Source organism: Trichomycterus rosablanca, chromosome 1 (genome assembly GCF_030014385.1).
Source record: "Trichomycterus rosablanca isolate fTriRos1 chromosome 1, fTriRos1.hap1, whole genome shotgun sequence".
Lineage (NCBI taxonomy): Eukaryota > Metazoa > Chordata > Actinopteri > Siluriformes > Trichomycteridae > Trichomycterus > Trichomycterus rosablanca.
Genome location: NC_085988.1, coordinates 54,112,791 through 54,126,639, shown reverse-complemented (window position 1 = coordinate 54,126,639; position 13,849 = coordinate 54,112,791). Strand labels below are relative to the sequence as shown.

Genomic DNA, 13,849 nt, shown 5'->3' with positions numbered 1-13,849 from the left:
TTTCTTGCAGCATGCTGCAACACCTCATTTGCTTGCTGCAGATTGGTGTGCCTATAAGTATGCAGGATTGCTGTTGTGTGTTTTGGTGTTTACTAAACCAATGCATGAAGCAAATTGTCTACATTGTGTCCACATGTACATTTTCTGAATTTCTACTGAAGTACGTAAAGGGTCGTTGAGAACACAGATTATGTTAACAATCAGACACTCACACATTCACTAGTTATGGGGTAGTAAAGTGCCTGATGCCTATCCATATTTGACACACCAACTATTCCTGCTGAGAGCTTGCACAGTAATTAAATTTGAAAAACAGATTTTGAACAGACAGCAATGGCCAAATAATCCCTGGAAACACAACTTATATATATATATATTAGCAAAGATGGGTGAAATACTTAATACTTAGACAAGTACATTGAAAGTAAACTATTGGATCGGCTGTGTGTGGGTGGAGTTAAAGAGTCAGCCACTAGAAGGGATCTGAGACATTCGGCTTTCATTTCTCCCTCCCGTATACTGAGCTACAGTCACACAGACGCTCCACTTCACAGTCGCAGTAGTTCCATGTTCAACCACGTATGCCAAGAATGTGAGGTGTTGTTGATATTAGTCCTGACCAGTTGGATTTAAAAACCTGGAAGTTTTAAGTTGGATCCTTGTTGTCCTTGGAACAAAATCCACATTGTCTTCAGATGAATTTTATTGAACGTACTATTATGCATTACACTGAGGTAAGTTTCAATGCATTAGACTATTATTATCTATTGGCTTTGAATTTGGTTTGAGGTTGAATTTGCCATACTTTAAGTACCTTCAAGTACTGCATTGGCAAGGTCTTACCATCAATTTACTTAATTTAGTCTTTATTTAATGTGCAATAAATTAAACTTAATAATTAAATATAAGTAAGTAATATAAACACTTGTTTTAATGTGAATCATGGTATTCCTTCAAATAATTTGTGATTTAAAGAATTACGGAAATTCAACCAGTATTCATAATATTTGCTGGATTGTCACTCTTGTGTATGTAAGCTGTGTATAATGCAGACAAAAATCACAACTTTGATACATATTTAAATTAAGGCAGGAAAAGTGATTTTTTTTAACTGTTAATGTTAAATTAATTCAAATCAACCACAAATGAGAAGTTGTTGTATGCTTCCTAACTAGTCTATGTACATATTTTCTTTCTATTTCTATATTAATGGCTGCTATAGAGCATGGGTTTGTTTAATCATCTCCAGGTCTATGCTGAGCACTTTCTCCAATAGACATGCCTCCACATCTGGAAAATGTTTACTTTGCACAGTTGTTGTGACCTTTAAAATGTTTTCTTCGCTTTGATGTCCCATTTATGTTGGGTCTGAGCTTTGGAGAACATAGCAGGGGAGAGTGGTCCTGTTTTTGTTTGCCACAAAGCCATACATTGTGCTGTTGCCAGAGATTGACAAGATGTAATGTGAGAAATTCCATAACATATTTGCGAGAGAACTCACTCTGACCATTTCCTGTGCACTAGAGAGGAATGTGAAGGAATTTAGCTATTAACAAAACAGTTTTTAATGATGCCACACATTACTCTACAAAGCCACACAAACTGTAGTGAACATATTGTATTGTTGTTTTTTTACACTATTATTTTTATACACTATTAATTCTACACATTATCTTTAAAATAGCCTAAATATTTCTGGGATTGTTTTTAATGAACTATTAAAAGGTCAGTGTTGCGTAATTTGAATTAACAATTTGTGTCTTAGCTTTTGTAATACCATAGAATGAAAACATTCTATGGTATTACAAAAGCTAAGACACAAATTGTTAATTCAAATTACGCAACACCGACCTTTTAATAGTTTTAAAGATCTTTGTGTCTTACAACAAGGGATTGTATGTGTATGTATGTGTGTGTAGATGAACTCAAAATAACGTAATGACCGTTAACAACTAAGTGTGTGTTAGACCCTGTCCTCTGAGCTTAGAGGAACTGAATGTATAGGTGTAGGTGGTTTTGAAATGGTTTTGCATGCAAGTGTGGTGTTCCAGACAGCAGTTGACAGTTGAGAAACACCAAGATGGAGTCATCACGGCACAGATGCTTCCCTGTTCCTCTTTATGAACTGTGAAACCAATGGCATCTAGACACGACTCTGAGTGGTCAAGATGAAGACACCACTCACTTCCTTCTCCTCCTCTTAATAAAAGGCTGCACATTCCATGGATCAATGGCCTTTTGCAGAGCTTTGTGCACAGAAGTACCCCTGGGCTCAGAATACCTTTACCAATTGCTTATACTTATGTTTGAATAAACTTTGTCATGTTTAATTGAATCCTAGTGTCTAATCTTTCCTTGAATTCAGAACACGATATCGGATACCAGATAAAATGAAAAGTTGAATGTTTTAAATAATTGGCTGTGCATAATTTCAAGGCCACATTAAAAAGGTCATCATCCGTAATAATTCTAGTGTGCTTTCACTCAGTACCCTGTCCTTTTAATGATCAAACAAATGTGCTATCAATTTATGCATGCAAACTCTTTATTTTCTCTGTTTTTTGAAGGGTTGTCATTCAATAAGTGTGGATTCTGATTCTTTGTTCTCGTCTGCTTGCTGGACGTTGAACATGGAAGTGCGGGGAAAGAAATCAGTGTTGGGTTCCATCTCAGATGCAGACTCTGGATGCGCTCTGGAGGAATACACCTGGGTTCCTCCTGGACTGAGGCCTGACCAGGTGAGCATAAATGAATTACAATAGGTCTGTACTAACTTTCAGAGTTCAAATTGTTATTTAAATACATGTTTAAGTAGACATAAAACACAGAATGCAAGAATAAATGACACAACAGTCATTCATATTTTATGAAAGAATAATGTGCATCACAATAATTAAATACAGAAAAACATGCCTTTTTTCTCACAACCAGAAAGTGAGAATTTATATCTTTAATGCCCCCCATAGTGCAACCCCCCTTTCTCCTGGATGTTTTTGCTTTAAATACAAGTCACTGGCATTAATCATGTGTATTGAGTCTGAACTGAATCACAAAGAGTCAGGGTCTGGCAATCAGTGGTGGTGAAATCTGCTCAGATACAGTATGCACTCAGTAAAAAAAGTGATTCAGATGGAAAATTGCTCTAGACCAGTACCGCTGGGATCCAGGGTCGGGCCAGTCGGGTATCTACATACAGACATGATTGGCTATGTCTAAAGGGGTATATTACTGCATTGCGCCCAGTGATTCTGGGAAAACTGGACCCAATGCAACACTGACCAGAATAAAGCAGTGGTTAAAAACATGAGAATGAAATTAAATAAACATTAATGTTTTAATTAAACTATCAGATATATAAAAAAGGAAAATGCTCATGGATTTTTAGACTTGCATGGTTTCTGTAGTCACTACACCAAACAAAATAGGCTTCTGATGTGTGCAGTTTTAAAGTACAGTCAAACATGTGTGGAGGCTACATGGCAATTTTCCAGTGAAATTAATATGTTTTTTTCCTTTATACAGTAGTGTTCAAAAAAATAGCAGTGATTTTAAAAAAGTTAATAAAGCACAAAATCATTCTAATAACTTTTATTTCCATGAATGCAAATGCACTGAAAATACTACACTTTCAATTCTAAATCAAAACATTAACAAAATTTAGCCAGTTTGTGTTCATCATTTACAGAAAATTAAGAAAAATGAATATTAGGCTGTTCAAAAAAATAGCAGTGCCAGCATTTTTCTCAAAAAATTTATCTATAAACTAAAAATGTTTGAGGTTTTACTTTACTTTAAATTACTGAACTAATATTTAGTGGCATAACAATTGTTTCCGAGATCTGTGTTGCATGGAGTCGACCAACTTCTGGCACCTCTGAACAGGTATTCCAGTCCAGGATGATTACACTACATTCCACAGTTCTTCTGCAATTTTGGGTTTTGCCTCAAAAGAACGCATTTCAGATATCAGAACACAAGTTCTCTATGGGATTGAAGTCAGGAGATTGGGCTGGTCACTCTATTACCTCAATCTTGTTTGTCTGTAACCAAGATGTTTTGGGACATTGTCATGTTGAAACACCCATTTTAAGGAAATTTCTTCTTCGACATAGGGCAACATGATCTCCTCAAGTATTCTGATATATTTAAATTGATCCATGATCCCTCGTATGTGATAACTAGGCGTAACACCATGGTATGAGAAACATCCCCATATCATCATTTTGTACCACCAGGCTTTACTGTCTTCACAGTGTACTGTGGCTTGAATTCAGTGCTCAAGGGGCGTCAGACATACTGTCTACGTCCACTAGACCCAAAAAGAACAATTTTTCTTTCACCAGTCCACAAATGTTGAGCCATTTCTCTTTGGACCAGTTAATGTGTTCCTTGGCAAATTTGAACCCATTCAGGACGTGTCTTTTTCTTAACAACGGGACTTTGCAGGAGTTCTTGCTGGTAAATTGGCTTCACTTAATCATCTTCTGTACTTACTGGTAATTTCAGATGTTCCTTGATCTTTCTGGAGGTGATCATTGGCTGAACCTTTGCCATTTTGGCTATTCTTCGATCCAATCGAACAGTAGTTCCACGCTTCCTTCCGCGTCTTTCAGGTTTTAGTTGTCACTTCAAGACATTGGAGACCATTTTAGCTGAGCAGCCTATAGTTTGCTGCACTTTTCTGTATGTTTTTTCCCTCTACTATCAACTTTTTAATCAAAGTACGCTGTTCATCAGAACAATGTCTGGAACAACCCATTTTACCCAGTATTTCAGAAGGAAATGCGCTATGACCAACCTGTGCAACATTTGCCACCCTCCTACCTTAAATAAGGGCCAAAATTGACACCCGTTCTTCTGCAGAATGAATGGCTTCACCAATTGAACTCCTCACTGCTATTATTTTGAACAACCACCTTTCAATCAATGCTTCGATTACTCAGAATGAGCGGCATACATGTCCTAATTGTTGGGTTTGTTTTGTTTTCATTACTCTACTACACTTTCAAGTAAAATTTTTGCTATGTAGAAATAGCATTTCTACTAAAAACAGTGATTTATCAGGTCAGTGGTGTTGGACTGCTATTTTTTTGAACACCACTGTATACAGACACATTGAAGTAATAAAGCACAACAAAAGAAAAACTAGAGCAAGGAAGAACTTTAAGAATATGTTTTTGTAACTCTTCTTCCTTAGTAAACAAGTAAAATGCTTTTGCATAGAGTGAAAGGTTTTACAAGCATAAAATGAAACTGAGGTACCTGAGAAAAACATTCATGTTTGAGGACAAGAAATCATTAATTAAGATTAAGTTTTTACTGAGGTCACTGCTGACAAATGCCATTTTTTAAACATAATCTGCCCTCTAAGTCCTGGTTGGGGAGAAAGTTAGGGAAACGTTAAATGGCAGTTTAAATTATAGATGACTGATAGATGCTGGCATTGTTCCCACCCTCAGCTTATAAAGTTCATACTCATGCCTTACCCCACACTGTCTCTTTCGTCTTTTTTCAGGTCCAGCTGTACTTTTCTTGCCTACCAGAGGAGAAGGTGCCCTATGTTAACAGCTCTGGAGAGAAATACAGGATTAGACAACTGCACTATCAGCTCCCACGTCATGATGAGGTATTGGCCCTAACAAGAACTTGTGATGTTATTGACCTTAGATGATTTTAATATAATTGTAAATGTGCATCCAAAGATGTTCATGCCAGTTCATCCCATTATTGTTCAGTTGGGTTAAGGTCAGGGCTCTGTGGAGGCCAATAAAGTTCCTCCTCATGCCTTTATAGATCAAAGTACATAATCATATAATCTGTATAACTAAGTTTCTATACCTGATTTAATAGCAATGGTTATGGCTATAACACCTACATTTAACAATTAGGAGAGGTGTCCACACCAGGTCTGTTTTTTTCTATATGCTTTCATGCTCTGCAAACCAGTGCTAAAAGACAGAACTACCATTAATTCTGTTCCACTAGAGTTTTGTAAGTGGTAATGCTGTTTTGCCCATCTGTTTTTAATTTGCATTCATAAACCTTCCTCTTCCTTCACTGCAGATTCGCTACAGTGAGTCGTTTAGTGCAGAGGAGAGGAGGGAGGTGTACATGTTTAGCATGCAGAGGAAGAAAGAGGCTCTGGATAGAGGAACTCCTAAACTTTTGCCTAGAGCCCTGCACAACACCAGCTGTGAACATGTATGTATTTTATACATGTGTACTATGTTTTGCACACAGAAATATAACTATTAACTTTTATTGTGCAGCTCAATTTAACAATATATCTGTCATTATTATATATCTATCATTATTAATAAAATATAGTATAAATATATATTATATTATTGTATTATTATAACTATACAAAAAAGTTGATAGTAGACACATTCTGATTAATTTTTTAAATTACATTACCATTTTAGAATTCATTTTGGTGTGAATGGGCATACATGAGTTTACTTAGTAAACCTTATATAGTAATTCTCCAACTAGTCTAAGAATGTATGTTACCAAATATTATTAAAATATTCTGTTAAGAAATAATTGTTATCTCATAGACATTGAGGTGAGGTGTTTTTTTTTTTTTTCATTTTAGAGACTCTGAGGCATCAGCAACAAACTATTTAATTATTTATTATTATTAATTATTAAATAAATTTGACATACTATGACAACAATGAGCCAAATTTAAATTAAATTAAGTTAAAGATATAAAGCTTGCATAAATTCAAAAGGGTGTGAGAAGGCAATAAGTCCTATAGAGATTTCCATAATTTTTTCTCCTTTTTTAATTCATATTTTTTGCATTGTTGCATGTGCAATCTGTAGCAGTTGCAAGGTGGTGATGTCCTGACTGATTTATTATCTGACAAGGTGGTGATTCCCCTTCCTAAGTCATGACCAGGCTGGTGGTACCACCAAAACTTCAGCTCACTTTACATTATTTCTTTAAATATCTGTTTATATTTCTTTATTTAAATATGCAATTTGTTAATGTAACTGCTAATACCACTTTTGTGGCATTTAAACTTAAAATTACAAAAAACTTTGTCTAATTGCCAACTGGTTCAAAATGTAAGGTAGAGGCAAACATTGGTTTATTATGCATGCATGGCTAATTGCACCACAGTGCACATCTCCAAGCCATATAGCAGAACATATTGTTGGTCTGTACTCTCTAGTATGCATTGCCCAAACATGCAGAACACTTGCACCTGTTTCCAAGGCCAGATTTTTATAATGGAAAACAGTTGTGAAATATATACTGTAGCAACAGCAGTTTAAAAATAAACTTATACAAATAAAATGCCACTTTATTTGGCCAGGTATGAAAGAGTTATGGAGCTGTCTAATCCTAGCAAATAAAAATGCTACCTTATTTAAAGTCTCTGACTTCATGGTTTCTGTACAGTCATGTTTGTATTAGGCATGAAGCATTTTCATTCTGTTGTTGCAGTGTAAAGAGAAAATCCCTGGAGGTGACATGGCAGTGTTTGCATCAAGAGCTGGCTCTGGGCATTGCTGGCACCCTGCATGCTTCTGTTGCTCTACGTGCAATGAGCTTCTGGTTGACCTTATATACTTCTTTCACAATGGAAGGATCTACTGTGGAAGGCATCACGCTGAGCTTCTTAAGCCAAGATGTTCGGCTTGTGATGAGGTATGCAACTGCCATACCAACTAAATTCATATATTTGTACATGAATTCTTTATTTAAACACTGTACACTATGTTTTATTTAATATGCTATGTTTGTTTTACAGATAATCTTTGCAGATGAGTGCACAGAGGCTGAAGGTCACCACTGGCACATAAATCACTTCTCTTGTTTTGAGTGTGAGACAGTTTTGGGAGGACTGAGATATATAATGAAGGACGGCCATGCTTTTTGCTGTGGATGCTTTGAGTCTCTATATTCAGAATACTGTGAGGCTTGTGGGGAAAGCATTGGTAAGTAAAGTGAAATCAAGTCAAGTAAAATTTATTTGTATAGTGATTTTTACAGTAGACATTGTCTCAAAGCAGCTTTACAGAATCCAGGACCAACAGACCAAAAACCCCACCAAAAGTGAAGGAGATAGGGTATTATTAAATTGAGTTAGTTGTTAGCATTAGCCTCTATTCAATTAAACTGGATTTGATTATTGGCACAGTAAAGCACAAAAAGTACTGTGCTGTTGCCATTCTGACTCAAAGACACATTTTTCCACTTATATATACACTGATCAGCCATAACATGAGGAGCCAAAACATTGGAACCCCCAGCATCATATGCTGTCAAAACCATGTCCTGCTGAGACAGGGACTCCATGTCATGTTTTAATAAAACAGGCATTTTATCCACACATATTACTAATGATTCAGAGGTCAGTCTTGTGTAAGTTGTAATTGGACTGCAAGTTTGCATTGCAAAACTGTTAATGGGCAAAACTTCTATTTAAATTTGTGTCTTTTCACTGGCAAAGTTTTTCAATACAAATCTTGATGTTAATCTGGCTATTGGGAAATTGTTTTAATTTTCTTAAACCTTTTTTCTCTCATGTAGGAGTAGACAGTGCTCAGATGACATACGAGGGCATGCACTGGCATGCCACTGACAAATGCTTCTGCTGTGCTCATTGCAAGACTTCTCTTCTTGGTTGCCCTTTCCTTCCAAAGGGAAAACAAATATACTGCTCTAAATCCTGCAGCCTTGGTGAGGACATCCATGCCTCAGACTCTGCTGATTCTGCCTTTCAGTCTGTTAGGTCACGAAAGTCCCAGCGGGTTGTGCCGATAGGTAAAAGTAGCCGGCCTACAGCACAGTGCAAGCGTTTAATGGCAACAGGCAGCCAAAGCTTAAAGCTTTATGAAGACAGCAAAAAGATAATGTGTCCTCAGCTAGAGCACCTTAACTTTGCAGATAATCTTTACTGGAGAGATGAGCAGGACTTAGCTGGAGACAGTTCAGTAGAGTGGGCTGAGCATGAGGACTATATGACTCAACTTCTTCTGAAATTTAGCAACCACAGAGTTGCCCAGCAAGAAGAAGACACCAGGCTGAATAAGCAATTGATTCTGACAGACTCCATTAAAATAAATCAAGCCATGACAATGAGTGGGCAAAATTTAGCTAGTAAACATCATACAGATTTATACTGGACTCAGGAGTCTCAGGATGGCTTCGGAGACTCTGCCTATGGGAGCCATCCAGGGCCAGCCAGTGCCAGAAAGATGCAGGAACTGGATTCAGACCATGGAACAGAGGCTAACTTTTGGGCAAAGCAACCTAGGCAATGTCTTGATGACTCCTTGAAATTTATCACAGATGACCTGAAAATGGCTGAACAGAATATACTCAGATCTACAGATTTATTATCTCCCTCAAATGTCACTGGTAAGTCTCTACGTTCTCTCTTACCAGCTTTCTTAAATAACATAAATGTATGTTTGATGTAAATTGCTAATGAATGTGAATGCATTCAAATAATAGATTTAGCTTGTCATGGGGCAATGGTAGCAGTTAATGTACTGGACTAGTACTCAGAAAGTTGCTGGTTCAAGCTCTACCACCACCAGGATGCCACTGCTGGGCACCTAAACAGGGCCCCTAGCCCTCAATTGCTCTACTTGTATTCCATCATAATTACAAGTCTGCTAAATGCATATACAAATTCAAACGTTTGAAGAAATTTAGGGTGTGTATGACACCATGCTCAATAAAGTATGGAGGTGGATGCATCATGATGACATATGAACAGCATTGCACATTGCCAAAGGAACCATGAATAGAACAATGTACCATTACATATTATAGGAAAATTCAGTTTAAATACCATATGTAAAATAATAAAATATGCAGTGTTTAAGCACTAATTGGTAGGGATGTAAGGATACACTCTACCCACGATGCGATATGATTCACGATACAGGGTTATGATTTTTTCCAGATTTTTTTTAAACAAAATGAAATTGAAGACAAATTATGACAAAGTTTCCTTTTATTATTTCTCTTTAAAATAAAATAATAAAATGCTGTATTTGTGCTTATCTTTTATTTATCTAAATAATGAATGCCCTTTTATTTTTGAGGTAGGTACAAACTATGCCAAATAATGCTTATTGTTTAAAAAAACTGAAATTAAATTTTAAAACAAATCCAATATTGTACTGTATAAATAAATGAATAATACAAATAAAGTATCCTCACATAAATACATTTGGCTGGAAAATCCCCTACATGGCACTTTGTGAGGTGCCGTCAACCAGGCGAGGTGAATAGTGCCAGTGCCCTCTGCTGTTTTAAGTGATTATCGATTCATCTTAAATGAGTAACCGATTCGAATCGTACACATGTGCACTGATTTCTGTCTTGTGGTGCATTGTTACATCCCTACTAATTGGCAGTCTTGATCACTTAGTAATGCATGTTTGTCACATTTTACATTTGTTTGTTTTTTGCAGCCACTATACAGTTTATAGGGAGAACAATAGATGCACTTTATTTATCCTGAAGTGGAAATTACTAAATATTATACAGCTCTTTGCACTCTGACACAAGTTATCTATTGTTCAGTCATGTTGATAGATGGACTTAATTATTGGTTAATAATGTTTCTTTGCAGAAGACCTTTTGTCAGAAATGTATATGATGTTTACATAATGATTGGTGTGTGTATAATGTTACATTACACTATAGTTATATTAAATCCTATTATGTAAAAAAAAAGAAAAAAAAAAGCTACCAAATATATCTGACCTTGTATTAACTTGTTTTTAGGAGCCATATCCAACAGAGACAGCAACGATGAACAGATGACCTATTCACATCAGTGCTTACATCAGCTGGACGAGGAGGATGAGTGGGATAAAATGAGCAATATGGGCACATTAAACTCCTCTATGTTACACAGGAGTGCCCACTCTTTGAGAAGCCTAAACTCACTGTTGGACAATGTAGAAGTAGTAGGAGATGGGGAAGAGGAAATAGAGACAAGTCTGCCTTTACATCTCTCAGGACTAAGAGGGACCAAGTCCCAAATTCAACAGGTGGATTTTTCTGACAGTGGGTATTATGGGAAATTTATTAATAAAACGAGGCCATCCCAAATGAGAGAAAGATCACACAAACAGATCCACCACATGGAGGAGAGTAAAATTCAGCTTAAAAATCACAAACACAATCAAGGTAAGAAAACGTTTTCTGAAAATGCCCTTCAACAGCCTGCTGAATCTAAACCTACTCAGAATATTCCAAAGACCAGAAAAGGGATTCTCCTTAACCGGCCTATACAACAAATTCTGCATAACTATGACCTACCAGCAGTGGATCACTTTAATGACTTTTATGATGATGATGACATTGATTGGTATTCTACATGTTCTTCCTCATCCTCAGATTCTGAGGAAGAAGGATTCTTTTTAGGTAAGCCCATACCCAAACCCAGGTCTCAAAGTTTACGTTATAACACAGAAGACTGCCAAAACCGTGCAACAAAATCACAGATCAAATCTAAAAAAAGAAGTCACAAGGGCAAGAAATGTATAATTTCCTAACCAGTCCAAGACATTGTGTTTGTAACTAAACCATAAACATGCAAGTCATTAAAAAAGAGTAATTCCTGTCGATATTATTTCTGCATTGTGCTACACAGCGTCTCTGCTTTTTGTTGAGGTTTGAATGTATACTCTTCAACATGTACTGTATATATTTGCATATGTTTTTTCATTCAAAGCAATGTAAAACTGATACATGTGGTGGTGGGGTGACTGTGGAGGTCTCCTTAATGCTTCAGATTAATATTCCAGGACTGACTGCTAAGCCACAAGCCACTACTGTGTAATATGCTTTAATACTCTTTAGTTGAACTGACCTGATGTTGTGGTATAACATTGAACATGAACCAATGTGTAGCAATAGCACTAACAGAAAATAAGTAATATTTAATATAATAAACATGTATATTTGTTAAATTAAGACAGAATAAAGATCATTTTAGTTTTATAACGTCACTTTTTCCAATTCTATTTATACACTTACATTCAGTGTTTTGCTATTAACAAGGGTTTTTGTAGGGTTTTGTAGATGAAAAACACTCTTAATTTGTCATGTGTATAGTAGCCCTGTTCTAGCATGGTGCCTTGTGTCTATAAAAATCTATTTGGGCTCCTGTCTTAAGGAAATAAAGTTTTTTTTTCATTTCTTGTACTTTGATTGTATCCAGAGGTTTTTAAACATGCACATTTACCCTGTCTCCGGTTAATCAAATTAATATTTGATTTGAGTATCCACAATATAAAAATTAACTTCACAACCCACTTTGTATGGTGCCATGTTTCCAGTTGTTTTATGCAAGTGTAGTTGATGTTATTAGATAACTGTGAATGGAACGTTTTCTGACTCTGCACTTCAAATTGTTTATACACGCTAAATGTTCAGGATCAGAAAAATGGTTGCTCCAGAAAAGCTTGCACTTGTTTAGCTGCTGTCTAAGCATGAAAAGCTTTTATACAATTAACTTTGTTCGAAAGGAAAAAAGAGAAAAAATGTAATAACTCAGTGTTTCTTTGATTTTTTTTGCCCTAATATATATATATATATATATACAGGTTCTTCTAAAAAAATTAGCATATTGTGATAAAGTTCATTATTTTCCATAATGTAATGATAAAAATTAAACTTTCATATATTTTAGATTCATTGCACACCAACTGAAATATTTCAGGGCTTTTATTGTTTTAATACTGATGATTTTGGCATACAGCTCATGAAAACCCAAAATTCCTATCAAAAAATTAGCATATTTCATCCGACCAATAAAAGAAAAGTGTTTTTAATACAAAAAAAGTAAACCTTCAAATAATTATGTTCAGTTATGCACTCAATACTTGGTCGGGAATCCTTTTGCAGAAATGACTGCTTCAATGCGGCGTGGCATGGAGGCAATCAGCCTGTGGCACTGCTGAGGTGTTATGGAGGCCCAGGATGCTTCGATAGCGGCCTTAAGCTCATCCAGAGTGTTGGGTCTTGTGTCTCTCAACTTTCTCTTCACAATATCCCACAGATTCTCTATGGGGTTCAGGTCAGGAGAGTTGGCAGGCCAATTGAGCACAGTAATACCATGGTCAGTAAACCATTCACCAGTGGTTTTGGCACTGTGAGCAGGTGCCAGGTCGTGCTGAAAAATGAAATCTTCATCTCCATAAAGCTTTTCAGCAGATGGAAGCATGAAGTGCTCCAAAATCTCCTGATAGCTAGCTGCATTGACCCTGCCCTTGATAAAACACAGTGGACCAACACCAGCAGCTGACATGGCACCCCAGACCATCACTGACTGTGGGTACTTGACACTGGACTTCAGGCATTTTGGCATCTCCTTCTCCCCAGTCTTCCTCCAGACTCTGGCACCTTGATTTCCGAATGACATGCAAAATTTGCTTTCATCCGAAAACAGTACTTTGGACCACTGAGCAACAGTCCAGTGCTGCTTCTCTGTAGCCCAGGTCAGGCGCTTCTGCCGCTGTTTCTGGTTCAAAAGTGGCTTGACCTGGGGAATGCGGCACCTGTAGCCCATTTCCTGCACACGCCTGTGCACGGTGGCTCTGGATGTTTCTACTCCAGACTCAGTCCACTGCTTCCGCAGGTCCCCCAAGGTCTGGAATCGGCCCTTCTCCACAATCTTCCTCAGGGTCCGGTCACCTCTTCTCGTTGTGCAGCGTTTTCTGCCACACTTTTTCCTTCCCACAGACTTCCCACTGAGGTGCCTTGATACAGCACTCTGGGAACAGCCTATTCGTTCAAAAATTTATTTCTGTGTCTTACCCTCTTGCTTGAGGGTGTCAATGATGGCCTTCTGGACAGCAGTCA

The 13,849-nt window shown here is 36.9% G+C and overlaps 1 protein-coding gene across 1 annotated transcript; it reads left to right on the top strand.

Moving 5' to 3' along the window:
* The first annotated feature begins 719 nt into the window (after window positions 1–719).
* prickle1b (prickle homolog 1b) lies at window positions 720–12,266 on the top strand. The gene is made up of 8 exons (XM_063004176.1): window positions 720–734; window positions 2,568–2,738; window positions 5,516–5,626; window positions 6,064–6,201; window positions 7,460–7,663; window positions 7,767–7,953; window positions 8,549–9,379; window positions 10,763–12,266. The coding sequence occupies exons 1-8, from the start codon at window positions 720–722 to the stop codon at window positions 11,536–11,538; spliced, it is 2,433 nt and encodes an 810-aa protein (XP_062860246.1). The 3' UTR covers window positions 11,539–12,266.
* The last annotated feature ends 1,583 nt before the right edge of the window (window positions 12,267–13,849 follow it).

Excerpts from the sequence above, each read along its gene's own strand:
- prickle1b (XM_063004176.1), top strand. Across the intron at positions 5,627-6,063 it reads AGCTCCCACGTCATGATGAG|ATTCGCTACAGTGAGTCGTT; the intron begins GTATTGGCCCTA and ends CCTTCACTGCAG. Across the intron at positions 6,202-7,459 it reads ACAACACCAGCTGTGAACAT|TGTAAAGAGAAAATCCCTGG; the intron begins GTATGTATTTTA and ends CTGTTGTTGCAG.